Raw genomic sequence first — 19,654 nt, forward strand, 5'->3', positions numbered from 1 at the left:
TTCCTCTGTAATTAACATCTCACATCAATATGGTACATTTGTCACAATTAATGAATCTTTATTGATATATTATGATTAAAGTCCGTACTTATTCAGAATTCTTTAGTTTACTTAATGTCCTTTTTCTATTCTAGGATTCCATTCAGGACACCACATTACATTTAGTTGTCATGTCTCCTTAGGCTCCTCTTGGCTGTGAGTTTCTCACACTTTCATTGTTTTTGATGATCTTTCCATGGTATTTTGCACTTTCATGATGTTCCATAAGTAACAACTTGGTTTCTATAAATTAATGAAATTTTTTTTCTCATTCTGGACTAAATAAGTCTTTCTCTTCAACTCTGACCATGTATTATGTTTATGTCATTTCATTTGAACAAATGTAGCAACATTTTCTAGCCATTTCAACCTTCCTCATGACCTTATTTTCATGTGGTTTTTGCAGTCCCTACACTATCACTAGATACGTTAGGATGACTATCAGGAGATGTGAGGAAAAGGAGAAAGTTTCCTTGAAGAGGAGAAAGGCTAAAGGGAGGAAGAAGAGAGAATGCAGGTCATCAAGATGCTGAGAGGGAGCAGAGAGGCGGGAGCATCTCTGACTGCTCCATATGCTCACCCTACAGCCACAGCTGGAAGAGACTGAGGACTAAATTCACAGACTTTGCAAACTGAAGTTTAGAAAGTTTTTAACAATGGATCTTAAAGCTACATCTCATTATGCATCTGTTAACATGCCTCCTGATGCACATTGAAAATGATAGTTTTTCTTTTAGTGACCTAAGTCAGTGTTGCTATTTCCTTGCAGTGAAGTTGACTTAATTCAGTCACAGTAACTTGGATTCTTTAAACCCAGAATTCACTTATGTTTCAAAAGATATTTAATGCCTGCATATCAAATATTAAGATGTAGTTTTATAACCAAGTGGTGGATTAAAATTTATTTTGAAATTTTAGGTTTTCAAAAATCCTGTTGACAAAATTTGTTCAGAGACAATAATCAGTTAAATGCATAATGCTTTTGTCTGGAGTCTGCATTTTTCTGTTAGGTAGGGAAAAAAAGGATAGATGTAAACCACTTTAAATCCTCCTTGAAATAAGACAGGGTATATGTAAATCATTCAGAGGTTGTAGACTGTAGTGTGATGAGCACAGAAAATGAAATTAGAAAACCAAAATCAAGTCTTAACTTACCACTTTTCACCATTGCGATTACAGTCACTGGACTTATGTGAGTTTCAGTTTTCCCATCTGTGAAAAGGAGACAGTACTAATGTCTGCCTCATACTTGGTATTAAGAGCTATTTACAAAAGTATTTTATAGTCTGCACACTACTGTGCAAATATTTTCATCACACTACATGTGCATACTGTCTGTACAGTTTGTATATATTTCACTGCTACTTTTCACAATAATTGAATGAAATGTATTTGATACAAAACACAGATATATTGTCAAGCTTGCATTTTTAAGTATAATCTACAGTAGCAGAAAACAAAGGAAAATATCTGTAGATTTGGATAAATCTATCCTTTGCAGAAATAGTTAACATCACTATGAAATGTGGTTGAATTTAAATGCCAAGACCCAGCTTGATACGCTTAGGGAATTCTTGAAGTCGATTCACAGTAAGTATTGAGGACATGAGGTGTATTCAAGTCAAAAAGCATGCTGTTGGTTTCAGGACCCTTACAGCCTAAAAAATTCTCTTCCAGAGAGTGTCCATTCTCTGAACTCTAGTTCATTTTGATTGTGGGAATGAGGGGCAGGTTGTTTCTGGTGGGGGTAGTGGTGGTGGTTTGACCTTTGCACAAAGCCGGGTTCTTGAGTTTGCCCTGTGAGTTCCGCATGAGGATGAGGTCTGGGCTGTGTAGAGTATGTGTACCCCTCTTTGTTTTTGCCTCTCTCTCTCTCCTCACCCATCTCGTCTCTCCTTTCTTTCTCTCTCCCTCCCTCTGTTGCTCTCAGTCAGACATAGGCAGACGCAAACACCACCTCATTTCTACATTCCCTGTGAAACTCCTGAGCTGACTCATTCTTCCTGTTTTGCCAATAATCAAAGTCTACCTCCTCAGAGCTCTCCAGTCTTTCTTCTCAGATTCCTCCTTCTTTTACCCGTGTATATTTTACTTTGTGTCTGTAAGATTCCTTTTTCATCTGTGTTCTTAAGTCTGAATCTCTTTCCCCACCTTCCTCAAACCCCAGTTCACAGCCTTCAGCTCCATTCCAGCTCCTGCGGTCACCAGAGTGGCTTCAGCAGATGACCTTTTCAACACTGTAATCGCATGCATCCCAAACTCCTCTGCTGTAATCATTACTATATCCACACCACTTTTGCCATCACCTCCATGGTATCACCCTCTGACTCTCCTCTCTCACCTCACTTCTTTACCTGTCAGCTTGACTGAACGTTTCTGTTACTCATCAGCCGGGCATCTCTCCTCCCCTCCCTGATCCCTCGGTCCAGTCCTCAGTCCCCTGTGTCTTCACTTGTCACTGGCCCTAGAGTTGTCCATTTCAACAGTGATGTCACCAGTAACCTAAAATCTCAACATCCGAATTCTCTGCTTTCACACCCAAATTAATCCTACTCGTTATTGTCGGAAACAATCACAAAACATTTCTAATTATTTCTACAATTTCTACTTGTTTCTAATAATTTCTATAATTATTATTTCAAAGTCATGCTGTTGAGACTCAACACTGCTCTGGTTTTTATTCACATCACTAATTCCCCCAGTACTTACTCCAGACCTTTTCATGCTCCTTTACAGTGCTTTTTCCCAGGAGGAGGCATCACCTCCAACTCGCAGAGGTGACTGAGACCCTGTGATAGGAGTGCTATCAATTTCCATTCTCTTCCTTCAGAGCTTCCCTCTCTCCAGTGAATTTGTGTGGGGTCTCAGTGACCTGCTGAAGCCTCTCTTCTCTGTGAGGCCCTTGCTCACACGCCCCAGCAGTGGAACCCTCTTCTGATCCCAAGAGGGTCTTTTGTCTCTGCATCTTATTCTGTGCCTACTGTGGACTGCCTTCTCTTTTGACTTAGGCTTTTCTGCCCCTAACTCCAAGGGTGTTACAGTCCATCTGGAAAGATAGAAAGTGAGCTTTATAAAAACAAGCAACACTATAGTGTGAGTATATTGGCATTTTATTGATGAAAGAGTAAAGCTTACAGAAGATAGACACAAGCCTAATCAAACTCCTTGGTTTTTAAAATTTTTTAGATGAGAAAAACAAATACCATTAAGTCATTTGCCTCAGGTCTTACGGTTAATTTAAAGGCACAAGCCTCTAACCTCTGAGGCCAAGCCTCTTTCTAGTATACCACACCATCTTCAAACCAGTATCAGGTGTTCATGAATTATACATCTGTTTATGCTTCATCCAAACTTATTGTTTGCTTTAAACATTGTGTTGTCGGGAAACCTTCTCAAAGTCTCATTTTATCTCGTAGCACATTCATCAAGGAATCTTCTGTTCTAATCTAGGGCCCGATGGAATTCCACACACTTTCCTCTCATCCTGAACTTTATAGGCAGCGTCCTATTCTGGTTAAAAGCAAGCACTTTGGAGTCAAGCTCCCCAGAATTTGAATCCCAGCTGTACCAATTAACCAGAGCTATGCAGCTTTAGGTATATTTCTTTCCCTCTCTGAGCCACAGTGTCTTCATCTGTACAATGGGTTTTCGTTCAGTAACTTTCATAAGATGGTTATCAGAGTATCCGACAAATAGTACATGCTTAACAAAGGACCACTGTAAGCAGTTATTTCAGTAGTGCCCTTAAGAGTCCCTTACATGCTCTTACCCCTTTGGTCTTTCCTGCGTTTCCTCATCTTATCTCCAGGTAACTGCCGCTCTGCTATCCTCAGCTCTGCCCCAAAGGTGCTCATTTTAACTATTCTGGCTGCCCGCTTTGTGCCCAGGATATCTGAGTCCACATCCCTAGCCCATACTCTCTCTCCAGAGCTCATTTATACCTGGGCTTCTCACCTGGCTTCATAGTGGCACCTCGGTTAAAATGCGTTCAAAACCACACTCATTGCCTGCTTTCCTATAAATAAACGACAACCCCACAGTTTCTGTTAATTATGGTAAGGTTTTATTTGTGGTGTAACTTCATGAATCAGTGCAATGCTAGGAATCATATTTCCACTCTCACAGCTGGATGACAAAGAATTCTGAGTCAGCAATCAATTGAAGTTGACTCTAACTTAGTAGGAGAAAGTCTCGTGCGTGGAGTCAGCCTCCACCTATTTGTTCCCATAGACTTAGAATCATCCTAGCTTTGTCTGATAGGTAGCATGCCCAGTAGAGGACGGCTAAGAGGTAAAGGGGGATTCAACATTTGCCTAACATTAATACTAAGGTGGAAGAATGTGCAGAGTTTTTTCTCTTCGGTGTACTAAAGCACCCTTTTGTTGTTTGAGTATTAAATCTCTGTAAGGAACTTTGAGGTGTCTTGGGGAACTGAGCCATGATCTCCAGCTGTTACCAAAGCCAGCCCCATTCTAAGGAGGAGCATATACCTATTAGTCCTTTTTTTTTAATACAATTTTTAAAGGTTACACTGCATTTACAGTTATTACAAAATATTGTCTGTATTGCCCGTGTTGTACAATATATCCTGGTAGCCTGTCTCACACCCAGTAGTTTGTACCTCCCACTCTCCCACCCCTGTATTGCCCGCCCACTGGTAACCACTAGTTTGTTCTCTATATGGGTGAGTCTGCTTCCTTTTGGTTATATTCACTAGATTGTTATATTTTTTAGATTCCACATATAAGTGATATCATACAGTATTTGTCTTTCTCTGACTTATTTTCATTAGCATAATGCCCTCCAAGTGTATCCATCTCACTGCAAATGGCAAAATTTCATCTTTTTATGGCTGAGTAGTATTCCATTGTGTATATATACACCACATCTTCCTTATCTGTTCATCTATCGATGGACACTTAGGTCACTTCTGTATCTTGGCAGTTGTAAATAATGCTGCTATGAACATTGGGGTGTGTGTATCTTCCGAATTAGCGTTTTCATTTTCTTTGGATATATACCCAGGAGTGGGACTGCAGGATCATATATTAGTTCTATTTTCAGTTTTTTGAGGAACCTACATACTGTTTTCCACAGGGGCTGCACCGATTTACATTCTCACCGACAGTGCACAAGGGTTCCCTTTTCTCCACATTCTCGCCAACATCTATTTGTGGTCTTTTTGATGATAGCCATTTTGACAGGTGTGAGGTGATACCTCACTGTGGTTTTGATTTGCATTTCCCTGATGATTAGAGATGTCGAGCAGCCTCTCATGTGCCACTTGGCCCTCTGCATTTCCTTTTTGGAAAAATATCCATTCAGTTCTTCTGACCATTTTTTAATTGGTTGTTTCTTTTTTTGATGATGAGTTGTATGAGCTGTTTCTGTATGTTGGATATTAACCCCTTATTGGTCACATCATTTCCAAATATCTCCTCCCATTCAGTAGCTTGTCTTTTCGTTTTGTCAGTGGTTTCCTTTGCTGTGCAAAAGCTTTTAAGTTTAGTTAGCTCCCGTTTGCTTATTTTTGCTTTTATTTCCTTTAGGAGGTGGATCCAAAAAAATATTGCTGCAATTTATGTCAAAGTGTTCTGCCAGTGTTTTTTTTCTAGGAGTTTTATAGTATCCGGTCTTACATTTAGGTCTTTAATACATTTTGAGTTTATTTTTGTGTATGGTGTTAGAGAGTGTTCAAATTTCATTCTTTTACATGTAGCTGTCCAGTTTTCCCAGCACCACTTATTGAAGAGACTGTCTTTTCTGCATTGTATATTCTTCCCCCCTTTGTCGTAGATAAATTGACCATAAATTCGTGGGTTTATTTCTGGCCTCTCTATCCTATTCCATTGATCTGTGCGTCTGTTGTTGTGCCAGTACCATACCGTCCCACCTGTTAGTTCTCATCTACCAGCAAGACTGCTGTAAAAGGTAGTGAGACATAGGAGTCCTTTTCCTAGGCTCAGTCATGCAGGGGTATGTCAGGGTGACCTGCCAGACCCTCAAACCCATCTACCTGGACCATCCCTTAGCCTTAGCCCCTTCAGGTACCTACCTGCATGGTGACACGGACTTGTCCACTCAAACTGAGAACGAGGCCCATGTCCTCCAGTTTGGCCTGGGCTGCAGGGTCTGTCTTTGGCTTTATGTGTCCCCTGACTTTCTTGCAGTTGCTCACCTCTGCTGATGAACAGTTCTGCCCATTCCATGCATTTGCTCCCCACCTTACATGCCCTGCTCCTCGAATCCCTGTACTACTCAGTGTGGAAATTAACCCCCAAAGGTCCAAAGGAAGTCCCTCTTTGGGACTTGAATGAGTTGTTTTAGGGTGTTCTTTTCATCTCATCATAGAGGAACGTTAAAACAGGTACCTGTTTACTGAGATCTAATATTGAGGCCTAACAGAGCTATACTGTTCCAGGCAGTATAGTAGATATCTTACATCATACATCATCTCATTTTACGCTCATCACACCCCTATATGGACATATAACACCCTTCTATCAGTGAGCAATCTAGCGGTCATAGGGTTAAGTGATTTCCCAAAATTTACGCATAGTAAGTGGGACAAAATCAGGGTTGAAACCTATGTTTGACATCAAAGCTTGTAATGTTTTCCTGCGCTGTGCTGCCTTTGGCAGGTGTGCAGTAACTTAGGTAGAATGTTTGTTATAATTATTGTAATTGGATGTTTACCAATATTCTTTAATAAATTGAATATTTCTTGAGTGCTCTGTGCTAGGGCTACAGTTCCAAAGACTACTTCCAGAACCTTGCCATCAAGGAGTCTATATTTAATGGGCACATGTATAAACAAAGATTCACAATAGGATAGTGGTGACCTGTGTCAAGATTAGCAGATGCGTAGGAAAAGAAGTGCCTACAGTCCATCAAGTAGCCTTCACAGGAAGAAGTAACATTTGAGCTCAACTTGAAGGATGAATAGGAATTTCCCATGTAGACATGGTAGAGGGAGCAGGATTTATAAAAAGAGAACCTGCAGAGAAGCGTTAACTTTTGTCCTCTACACGGCGTGGAGCTATTGAAGAAATTTAAGCAGAGGAATGACGTGATCAGTTTTGCCTCTGTAAAAATGTACTGTGGTAACAATATAAAATATGGATTGAAGAAAAATTAGATGAGAATGAGGATAAAGGGATATTTATAATATTGCAGGTGAGAGTTGATGAGGGTCTGTGCTACGGCAGTGGCAGGAGGGAGCAGAGAAAACAGGACCCACAAGGGAGTGGTTGGGCACAGCCGTGTGGCAGCATTTTGTCCAGCACATTTGGGTCGTCACAACCTTGTCTCATCCTGGATTCTTGGTCTCCCTACCTGCCTTTTCTTGAAATTAAAACAAGATAAATAAATAATAGTTTTCAATTCATAATACAGCCTTTTCATTTACTTCATGTAAGCAATCACTTTGCATGATTTTTTACGTTTCACATCTGGATCATACAAAGAAAGATTGTGGGGAACTCTCATAAATTTTATGAAATCTTTCAACTTCATCATGAAAACTTCAAAGTTAAAAACATATGGTCCATCCATCCAGCTCTTCTAGTATGTGAGCTTGTGGTCTGGAATTTATTTCCAGTCAAGTTGTAATGTAAAAATCACAAGTAAAATCACCATAGTTACTCCACATTACAACTTCTGACATCATCATGATACTGCATTACTCATGAGGTATATTACTCATTTCTCTTCCCTTACGGAGTTCGCGAGTTGTGACTTGTGAGCTAATACTTTTATTTTCATCTGAGTAGTGTTCCTCATGACCAGCTTGTCTCATATACTTCAAAGACAAAGTGTTTAAATCAGTTGTGCAGAGAAATAGGAAGAACAGAAGTGAGCTTTCCCTAGATTTATAAACATATACCTTTGTACATGTAAACACTTTCATATGCACACATACACGTATACATACATATAAGTATACCTATTATACCAGCCATTAGGCTTTACGATGTACAATTAGTAGGCTCATGGGTGCTAAAGACCAATTTGACCATTCCGTCACGCTAACCATGGCATCCAGAGACGTGGATCCATCTCCCTGTAATGTGTGTAAAAAGACCACAGATTGGTTTAGCCAAATGTTTTTTAAACTATATTACTTTTCGTAAATTAGAGAACTCTAAGTAGGAAATTCAAAACTTAGAAGGAAAATATGTCTGATTCACTAGTACTAAGTAGTATGGCAAATCAATTTTACTAACATAATAGACCTTTAAGAACCATTTCTAAAAATGTACTAATAGATTTTGTACAACATTTTATAAATATTTTACCATCAGTGAAACAGTAAAGTATCATTTTAGGCATTTACGAAGTACATCTGATTTCTCTTACCCTCATCTCTTCATTTCCCAAAACAAGAGAGTACACTCCTAAAACTGTATAACGTAGCTGCCTCAGATCATGATATTAACTTATGTGTCTTTAAGTCAGCATTCACCAGAATCTAATTTAATTGAACTAGCTTTGCCTGTGTAAACTTCTCCATTGTTTAAATAAGATTTCACTGTTTAGTTTTGCCTTAAGCAAATGCAGCCGTTTGTTTGTCCATAAAACATTGGATTAAATGTATAGACTAATATGAATAGCTTTTCATCCTTCCACGTGTACCACTGGTCCTTCCCGCTTTTAGTGTGTGGTATAGAATTTTCATTGAAAACCAGGGCTCTGCCTTTAGCCTGCTGTCTGGGGAAAATTCATTTTTGGCAAGAAGACTTCCTATCACCTTGCCATTATTGCTTTTAAATTTGGAAAAGACTACCTGAGATTTATGCTTTAAACGCGGCAACTAGTGCTCTTGATACAGTGGATTATAGAGGTACTTGCTCTCGAGGTACACTGAGTTTTTCTCTTTGTTTTATTACTAGGTGCCAATATTATCTGCTTATCTTTGCTGACCTAAAAAAGTTAAATATTTGGCGCTTTGTACAAAGTAATGTTCAAAAAATGCTGTGAGAGGTTCAGTGTGTTCCCTCCAATCCAACTGTAGTTTACTTTTTGGTTTCTATTTTAATTAATAGTAATTTAGAGGTATAATGCTTGGGGTGGTTTTTTTGTTTTTTTGTTAAGGCTATCCTCATCAGACCCCCCACTGAGGGGGCAGGTGCCATGATATAACATGCGTTCTCCCTGTTCAGGCAATGCTGGACGTGGCTGCACACCAGGGCTGGCTGGTGACTGTCCTGAACATCACCAACCTGGTGCAGATGGTGATCCAGGGGCGGTGGTTGAAAGACTCTTCTCTTCTTACGATACCACACATAGAAAACCACCATCTTCACATTTTCAGGTAAGTATTTTAATTTTCGATGTAATAGGATTTTATTATTTCCTTTACATGTATGGTCACTTGAATTTCATGTGGTGCCTAGAATACTGATTCTTTACAGTGAAAACGCCCATGTTTCCCAGAGGGAGACATGGCCTAGCGACATAGCGTTCCCACTTGGAATTTGGCCATTGGTCCCAAGCTGAACCACAGTTCATTTTAACCTTCTATTAAGTTGTTTTCCATTTGCAACATCGAATACATTTTCATTTTAACTGTGTTTATTCCTTTACAATATCAGCCTTCATTTTAAAAGATGTTATTAAAGTGCTTTGTGACCTAGAGCAAAATAAATTACCAGTTTCTTTTATTGCAGAATAGATTTGAGGGATCAGAAATCTGTTGTCAAAAGTAAACTGTACATCTGCAAAATGTCCAAAACTGAGCAATTATATATACTAGCAGCTCAAGATATAACCTGCGTTTAAAAGAAGAGTTTATATTCCTGATAAAATTTTTCAATTCTTAGGTCCTATGTACATGGCTACATATATTTTAGCAAAGGAAATAACAGTACATATTACAGGCAAGGTGGGCAGTGTTCAAATGAAAATGTTTCTTTCACACCAGCTGAGAGATAGTTTGCAGCCAAAATATTGGTTCACAGTCATGTAAACAAGCAAAACTGTCTGGCTGTGCTTGCCATCATGCACCCTCTCCCTCTCATCAGCTGGACAAGGAGTGGCAGCCCTTTGAGGCATCTGGAGACATACGCCAACCAGAACCTCAGGCACACATGGGGGGGTCTCCTCAGGGAAGGCCCTCCATTTGACTGAAGTATACTGGATTCCAGGGCAGGTGTTTCCATGGTGCTTGAGTCCCCACCACAGGATGTCCCTGGTAACTAAAAGGCACGTTCAGAGGGGGTGGGGGGCACACCAGCAGCAGGTGGCCTGGGGGGAAGAGCAGATACCTCATGTGTCTGCAGGTCAGTTTCAGGAACTCTTCCGATATGGTACTAAAACTTACGGGAGTTGGATTTCAGCAGAAAAGGAGACACATGAGGGTACTAACCCGACAGCACATGGGTCTGTTAGGGAAGCTGGTTGGGGCCTAGGAGATTTGATCCAATTCTTTACTGTTACCCAGAAAAGTGCTGTATTTGTCTAATTTCAGTGATATTGTTCATCTTGCTATATAAACAGGAAATAGATTTAGGTAGATTCCATTCCTGGTGATCCAGCACTATTTATGCTATAGATCTCAAACATTCCCAAAATGCACTTTTAATTTTATGATCTCAGCAACTTACAATGAAAACTTTATTCAAGTACTTATATTAGAGACATTTGCCTGCATCCATTAAAAACATGTCAGGGGGCTTCCCTGGTGACGCAGTGGTTGAGAGTCCGCCTTCCGATGCAGGGGACACGGGTTCGTGCCCGGGTCCGGGAAGATCCCACATGCCGCGGAGCGGCTGGGCCCGTGAGCCATGGCCGCTGAGCCTGCGCGTCCGGAGCCTGTGCTCCGCAACGGGAGAGGCCACAACAGTGAGAGGCCCGTGTACCGCAAAAAAAAAAAAAAAAAAAAAAACATGTCAGGGCTCTGCCAGTTCCGTACTTTATCCACATGGAAGCATTATCACACTTTAGTGCCTTCCTATAGAAATCACCGTCTGTCAACCCTAATTATCTACTGAGTTCACATATGATTTACACATTTTATGTCATGATAGCCAAACTGCCTTGGATTGATGAGAATGCTGTCTCACTGAAGCTTAACAACAGTGGCCTTGGCATGGACATATATACACTACCAAATGTAAAATAGCTAGCTAGTGGGAAGCAGCCGCATAGCACAGGGAGATCAGCTCGGTGCTTTGTGACCACCTAGAGGGGTGGGATAGGGAGGGTGGGAGGGAGACGCAAGAGGGAGGGGATATGGGGATGTAGGTATACATATAGCTGATTCACTTTGTTATACAGCAGAAACTAACGCACCATTGTAAAGCAATTATACTCCAATAAAGATGTTAAAAAAATTAAAAAGCTTTGTAGTAACTTTAATTTCTAAACTGTTCTAATCATATAAATCATCATTGTCAGAAAATCTCATTTGTGCTATGAAAGAATCATTTGGTTGGCGTTATTCTTTCTCAGGAAATGGAGCCCAGGTATAAAGGGTCCACGTGCCGGGCACGCTGGCTCCATCGAGTGCCTCCCTGAACTGATCCATGCCTGTGGAGGGAAGGAGCATGGATTCTGCTCCATGATAGAAAAAGAGCTACCAGCCCCAAAAATGAAGCAGGTAAGGCCATCACTTCCATGTGTCGATGCTCCCTCACTCTGGGAAGTTGTACCAAGAGTTTTCTAACTTAGAGTGCTGCTTTCAGAGTCAGACTCTCCTGAGTTTAAGTTCCACCCGCCATTTACTAACCTGATTATGAACATGAAAACATTATACCCGTCTCATGAAGTTTTGGGTAAGATCAAGCAGGATGTTATTATGTAAACTGCTCTATGTAGTTCCTGGTACAGAATAAGAGCTCAACAGATGGTATTAAATAATGACAGTAACAATAATTAGAAGCAGCGTCTGCGTTATTAGAAGGTTGTTTCAGTATAATGCTGTTAAGCCGGCTGAGAAAGGCCTACTATGACTTGCCCATCGCTAGACTGCATTGCTCAAGAGCCCTTCTAATCCCTTCTTCAGAGTGGGTTTTGTTTTTATGCCTGGGTATATTTTCGTGCAGTTCCCTCAATTACTCTTTTATGCCCCCACCCCATTTTAATCACTTTATTGTTTCTAGATTCTAAAGTAGTCCTTCAAAGAAACTCCTTATTTGTATACCCTATAATTTAGATATAAATCTGAATCTACGTTGTGAAAGACAACATAGACCATTGCTCCAAACTCTCTTTGGAAAGATCAAAAACATGAACGAACAATGCCAGAAATATTTGGCATATATAGACTTTTAAGTCTTAAGCAATTTCACCCTAAACATGTCAAAGTTAATGTTCAGGATTTATAACATAATTAACATATTGACTTGCAAATGCAGATACTAAAATAAAGAAACTTCTAAACCATGTCATTTTTTTTTTTCCAGTGGAACTTATTTTCGAGCAGGACTTGGAAAAAGTATTACAGGCATCAAAGTCTGATTGTTCAATTTCTGTTGAACCCAAAATTGGCACCAAAAGCTACTTAAATATTCATAATAAGTGCCTACCTTTCTAACTAAATTATCATCAAAATTATGAATAAAAACAATATATTTAAAATGAAAACAAGGCTCCTATTAGCAACAACAGATTTCTAACATAACGTACAGTGATTTCAAGCCAAGTTTTAGATGTGATAAAAAATTAGAACATTGTTGTAATTAGTTCAGGGAGAACTCAGAAGTAAACTTACTTAATTTATTTGCATAAATTGCCATTCTGTTATCTTTAAAACCAAATGCAAATTGGCTCAGTCTGATATGATGATGGTTATTTGGCTCAAAAGTGCTTCAATTTGCAGAGCAATCTGGTGTCGGCTCTGCAGTGAGGCGATCCCAGGTAACATACAAATCCTGAATTATTCCAGAAATTAGTATGTTTAAAGCATCAATTTAAGTGCTAATTGCAGTAGTAATGAGAAAAAGCAGTACTACTGTGAGATTTGCATCTTCTACCCCATCAGTATGCCTGCAACGGCTGCTGACTGGCAGAGGATTTGGCTGCTAATTAAATAATTGTATGCATGGCAGTGCTCTTGCCTGATTCAATAGATGAAGATTAATCCTCAGATAAATATGTTTGGCTGGTGTTGAAATGTCTTAGCAATTTCTTTAAAAACAGCTCATGTTTTATATACGCATATGTGAGTGTGTGTGTATGTATGTATGTTTGTGTGTGTATATATATATGTACAAATATATACACATATAACAAATACATGTATATACATTGAAGATTGAAAATAATAATACCAAGTGCTGCAAAAGATTACAAATATATAAAAGTCAGATCTGACTTTGGGGAGCTTTGTGAAATAAAATTCCAACGAGTTGCTAATACTTAAAATATTATATTTGTAACTCATTTAAAGGTACAAGTGAAGAAACATATGAAGTCTTGCTTCATGTGGTAAATGTTACCTGTGTTGTCTCACGAAGTTAAATGCTTTACAGAAATGGTGTATTTGTGTCTTCACTCTGGCCAGTCTTAAGAGAACATCCAGTGGGTACAGCTTCTAGACTCGGTGACTGTTGGTTCTAGCAAGGGATAAGCCATCATTTGTACCTTGAAACACAGGGTAGACCATTCTGTGGCTTGACTCTTTCAAGATCTATTCCAAACGTAATTTCAGATTCACAAGACAAGTTATAGGATTGGAGTTGAATTGAAAATTTGCACTGGATTTACATTTTTTGAATTCCTAAGGGATAGTTTGATTCATCAGGGCTTCTTCATTTCAATTAGGTGGTATACTCAACAGCAATAAAGTCTTAGCAAACAGGAAATCAAAGCCTATCAGGAAACCTGTAGTATATATTAAAGAAATACAAGGAAAACGAAAATTAAAGTATTCATGTGCTTTTAAAAACTAACTTAGAAGGTAACAACAGATAAAACAGCCAATATATAGAGAAGTTTTCTTGACTGATAGTGATATTTGCCACATATTTATAAATGTTAGAAAAAGAAGACCATTAGTTATCTGAGGACATTAGGTTTATTTTTGTAAATCTTTTCCATAGACTTAGGAATTCATTCATTTATTCATTCATTCAACAATGATAGGGTCTTCCCCAGTGGTCCAGTGGTAAAGAATCCACCTTCGAATGGAGGGGATCCCTGGTCGGGGAACTAGGATCCCACCTGCCCCAGGGCAACTAAGCCCACACACCACAGCTACTGAGCTCACGTGCCTCAACAAGAGAGAGAGAGAAAACCCGCAAGCCACAACTAGAGAGAAGCCGCATGCGTCAGCGAAGATCGTATGTGCCACAACTAAGACCCGACGCAGCCAAAAAAATAAAGAAAATAAATTTTAAAAAACAGAAAACAAAAAAAACTGGGCTTTCCTGGTGGAGCAGTGGTTGAGATTACGTCTGCCGATGCAGGGGACACCGGTTCGTGCCCCAGTCTGGGAAGATCCCACATGCCGCAGAGCAGCTGGGCTCATGAGCCTGTGCTCCGCAGCGGGAGAGGCCACACGTACCGCAAAAAAAAAACAAACAACGACAAAAAAAAACTGATAAGCACTTACCATCTGCATTTTGATTTCTCACAAATATTTTCAATTAAAAGAGCAGGAATAAAATTGGTAAAATATTTTCTACCCCTTTAATATGTGTCATTTAAATTGGTATTCTCAATATGATAATGCCAAAATAAAATATTTCTTTCTAGAAAGAACCCTAGACTTAGAGGGTTCCTTATGATATATATACAAACATATAGAAATGTTTTCCTTTCAGAATAATTTGCACTATGAGCAAAAGAAAAACCCATTTTGTACAATAAATGATCAATGAATGACACTGACTGACATCAACAATTGCATCACAACATTTTTCAAGTTGCTTTTATATCCCCAAGTAATGCTCTCTGCCTTAGAAGTCACATAAATGCTATACTAAATGCTTCTCTAAAACTAACCAGTTCAACAACAGTTATTTTAAAACTTATTTTTTAGTGTAGTCAGTAGTCACTCAATGTCCAGAAGGGATTTACAAGAAAGGGGTCACAAGTTTAGGTAATGATTAATACTTCTTTAGGTGTTTTTAAAGGGACTTCACAAAGATTAAAAGCACACTATTTTACACACAAATAAATGAGTACAAGAAAAACTAGGAAATCTGAACAAGAGCTGTGGCTTGTATCACTGGTATTAATATTGTACTTTAGTTTTGAAAAATGCTACCCTTGGGGGAAACTGGGGAAATGGTGCACAGGATCTCTCTGCTTTATTTCTTACAACTGCATTGAATCCAGAATTAATCTCAATACAAAGAGGTTGATTTTTTAAAAAGCTCACTGTTTCTTAGTTGCTCACTACACTTTGCATTAACCACTCCTTTTCTTTTTTTATTCAGGCATGGAGTTTCTTATCTCATTTGCCTGTGATAGATGTTGGCTTAAGTGTTAAAGGCTGGTGGGATGACTCAGCGGAAGGACACGATGAGCTCTCTATCACAACCGTGACTTCTGACAAACGCAACGACAACAGATGGGTCAGATTGCATGCTGATCAAGAGTATGTGCTTCAAGTCAGCTTGCAGAGAGTCAGCCTTGGGTTCCACAAGGTATAGTGTTTGGTTTCCATTCTCAAATGCTTCACACCAGATCCCAGCACGCACCAGCACACATGTCTTTTATATTACTAATGCGTCCGTGCCCTTCACCAATCCCGCTTCCTCAACTGGCCTTAAGTAGCAAGAGTCAGTCTTCTGCAGTTAGTCAGTTCTCCTCATGTGCCATTTTTCAATCCCAGAATACCCACGCGACATAATAATATAATGCCTAGAGTCCTGGTCTCGAAGTATGGTCTACAGGCTCAGCAGAATTTTCTGGAGTACCTTTAAGAGTGCAGATTCTTTGGCCCTACACCAGGCCGCCTGCACCAGAAACTCAGGACTCTGAAGGGATCTCAAAATCTAGACTTCCGCCCAGCACCCCAAATGAAGAAGACGCTAGCTAGACTTTTCCGCGGCTCACTTGCCACATCTGTCTGCTTCCTTCATTAGAATGCATATGAGGAAGCTTTGTCAACGTTCGTACAGGCCAAAAATTTGCAGTATTTTTATTTTAAATGACTGTGCTCTTTTCTGTTGCCTGTGACACCAAAAATAATTATTGGGCCCTCTAAGAATATTAGTACACAGCATGTGGGCAGATTGTTTTTTAGCCCATAATAATCGAAATAAGAATTTGCCTTTTCGTTAGCTCAGTGGAGTCAGGGGCTTTCCCATATCTAGAACTAGCCCTCAGGAGTGAGGTTGTAGTTCGTTAATACTGTCCCCTCTGTTTTCACACACGAAATGGTCAGTAACTTTCTGTTGGTACAATATCTTTTCAATACTGTGCCTTTAAGTCCCATCTCATTAGATTTCTAATTCTAAAAATCCGTCAGTGTAAGTATGAACTGATTGGCCTCTGGCATTTCAGAGGCTTTAATATGAGCATTTTTAGATGACAGTATATCCCAACTTACAAAAGAAAAGGCAGTAGTAATCATACCGATAAAATCATGAGAAAGAAAACTAAGCTTTTTTTTTTTATAGCTGCCGTGTGAGGCGTAAAATTCCCCATTTTACAGAATAATGGAACTTGGGGAGTATAGGAATTTGCCAAGGTCCTAGAGTCAGAAAATATGAGAGCAGGCTGGGAGCACAGAGTTCTCCGATTCAAGTCCCTGTTCTCTTTGCACCTACCATGTGCAGACACGCTGACAGAAGCGAGGCCTGTCACAAATAGCTAAACAATGTACCCCAGCCTCAGGGGGCTCACAGTCTCAACAAAGAGCTGCTCAAGCAGCTTATCATAGTGCCTGGATAAACAGTGTACCGAGGTGTATCTAAGGTACGTTGAGAGCGCTAATTAGAGAGAACTTCATTTTGAGACCTTTACAAACATTTCCAACAATATTGTAGTATAAGGGTTTTTTTTTTTTACTATAGTATTAGTACTTAAACATTAGCTTTAACTGTGCTAGAGAAACTCTAACATTTTGTTTCTAAGTGCTGTAAAAATACATTGCTCTCTGACCTCTCTTTTTAAAATGCCTTAAATGAAACAACTCTCTCTGGAATATTGAGTGAAGTCTGATTAAGAGCATGTCATTATTAGTACATTTTACCCATAAATCGTTGTCTTAAGGAATCTCTAGAATAATCTTGGATTTTGTAAAAAATCAGTCTAAAATAAAGACATCAAGTGTTGTCATTATGGTGATAGTTAATCTTGTATGATGGTGATTAATATATTTTATAAATTGTTTGGCTTACAATTTCCCATTCCTCAGAGAAAGGACTTTTTAATATCACTGTATGAGAATATGTGCTTTTTCATGTGAGCTTTATTCTTGGGTGATGGGGGAAGATGTTTATGTGACAGAGTGCTTATTATCCTAAGATCCAGAGTCTAGCCTGGATTGACTTTTTTCCCCCAGTATCAATTTCTTGCAAATAAGATTTTGGAAGACTTGGTTGATATGTTTGTATCTCAGTTTGTTCATCTGCAAGTGGGGAATTAATTTCATTTATAAGAATGGTGTGAGAAAGATTCGAGGGCTTTCTGTTCTCATGGAGCTACAAAGTAGTGTGGCTAGAGTGTGCTTCGAGAATCTCGAAAAAAGGTAGATGATAGCATATCAAACACACCAAACCTGAAAATTAAACACATCCCAGATACTTAGATTTATGGCCTCCAAGAAAGACAGCGTGGCCTTTTAAGCACAGCCAAGTGGTATAGAAAATCTAGCCATTAGTAATGCTTTATCTTTCCTTTTTTTTTTTTCTGGTTTACAGGGAAAGCAAGACAGCCATGCAGTCACCCCTCGATTTCCCAAATCAAAAGATGAAGGATGGTTTTTGATATTAGGAGAAGTGGATAAGAGAGAACTTATCGCTTTGAAAAGAGTGGGATATGTCCGAAATCATCATGTTGTCTCCATCTCTTTTTATACTCCTGAAGTACCTGGAAGGTAAGCAGAGTCTTACCCCACCAGAGTTCTGAAAGAATTAACCGCAACGGTGATGAGAACGGTGGTTTTACCTTTTCGTTCGTTTTTTATATTCTAGGTATATCTACACACTGTATTTCATGAGCGACTGCTACCTTGGCCTGGACCAGCAGTACGACATCCACCTCCACGTCACACCGGCCAGTGTTTCCGCACAGGCCGACGAGATCTCCGATGCCCTGACTGACCTCAAAGTGAAGTAACCCGACCCGAACAATCCATTTGAAAGAAGTGGTGGAGAAGCCTGACTGTTCAGTCATCTGGACAAAGTCGAATTACTTGACATTTGCCTTGGAGGAATCAACTTCCAACCTCAAGGCACTGCAGAAACTGGCGTTGGCTGCAGCTCTGACTCGAGCAATGCAGAGTCAGCTGCGGGGGCCTTTTAACAAATGTTGCCTTTTATAACGTTGTCTCCACGGGTCTCTTGATGTGTAAAATGACTACGCCCGTAGGAGAATCTTTCAATTTGTGTATATTGAATTGATACCTAGGAATTATCAAATCTTACTTTTCACAGTGTACTGTTTACAAGAACATCGGCTTCTCTTTTTTTAAGGAAAACTAACTGCACAGGGGCGTGACAGTGTTAAGATTTGTTATAACAGATTTCTAACCCTGCAGCATAAAATATATAAGATAAATCTGTACAGTAACACACTGTGTTTTGTTCACAAAATTTATACTTTGATCACATATGGAAGTAATTTCAAGAATTTCTTATTGTCACAAATGTTAATAATATATGATGTAAAATTACATTACAGAGCCCAATGATGATTTAAAAGAAAACAGAATATACTGATCTTAGAAAATGTAGATACTGTAACTGGTAGAAATAAAATATTTAGAGTGCCACTTCAACACAGCCTGACTCACTTATTCCCTCTGCCTCCTTTCCATTATAGCCCCTCTTACTCTTCTGTTCTTTTTTTCTTTTCCTTCTCTGTCCAGACTTCACTTCCATTCTCTCTCTTAATACTTACTTACACAAGGAGAGAAGTGTAGTCTAATTCATACAGGCCACGTAGTACAAGTCTTTGTCTCTGTGCTCTTCAGGGCGGGCCTGAGGCAAACCTAGAAAATTTTCAGCCCCTACAGGTAGGTTTTCACCTGTGATACAGGAAATTTCCCTATGTCCAAACAATTTCCATCTTGAAAAATACTTTTTTTCCAAATAAAACGTTGGATTCCATATCCATATAACATACATTTTCTAGTGAAATGAAGTTCTGTTCTTTGCAAAGAAATTTCAGTTATTCCTGGTCCTGTGATCAATTATTTCAAAATACTTTCCAATGTAACCACCGCAAGTACTGGAATTTAAAACTTTTTCTGAAACTGGAACATATTGCTTGTGTGTACCTCCTTTTCCATACCAAAGAAAAAGGTGGGAGAAGGAGGAATAAAAGTAGGGTGGGGAGAACCAGGCGTTCACTTCCCAAAATTAAATCTAAATAACTAATGTGAATGCACCGAGTGCAGTGGGCATGAGGTGTCCAAAGGGCTATAGTCTCAGAAGTTTACTTCATATAAAGAGGTCTTTCTGCCTTTCCTTTGGCAGTTTATTTCCTAATTGCAATT

General features: G+C 39.3%; 1 protein-coding gene across 1 annotated transcript in view; it reads left to right on the top strand.

Annotated features, from left to right (window-relative positions):
- Positions 1-18,934, top strand: part of ASCC3 (activating signal cointegrator 1 complex subunit 3) — a 334,378-nt gene extending 315,444 nt beyond the window's left edge. Inside the window, exons 40-44 of the mRNA XM_060167768.1 lie at positions 9,201-9,352; positions 11,491-11,638; positions 15,423-15,632; positions 17,856-18,031; positions 18,129-18,934. Coding sequence (XP_060023751.1) covers positions 9,201-9,352; positions 11,491-11,638; positions 15,423-15,632; positions 17,856-18,031; positions 18,129-18,273 — 831 coding nt within the window. The 3' untranslated portion in view covers positions 18,274-18,934. The remainder of the gene's footprint in view (positions 1-9,200; positions 9,353-11,490; positions 11,639-15,422; positions 15,633-17,855; positions 18,032-18,128) is intronic.
- The last annotated feature ends 720 nt before the right edge of the window (positions 18,935-19,654 follow it).

The sequence above is a fragment of the Lagenorhynchus albirostris genome, chromosome 12 (assembly GCF_949774975.1).
Source record: "Lagenorhynchus albirostris chromosome 12, mLagAlb1.1, whole genome shotgun sequence".
NCBI lineage: Eukaryota > Metazoa > Chordata > Mammalia > Artiodactyla > Delphinidae > Lagenorhynchus > Lagenorhynchus albirostris.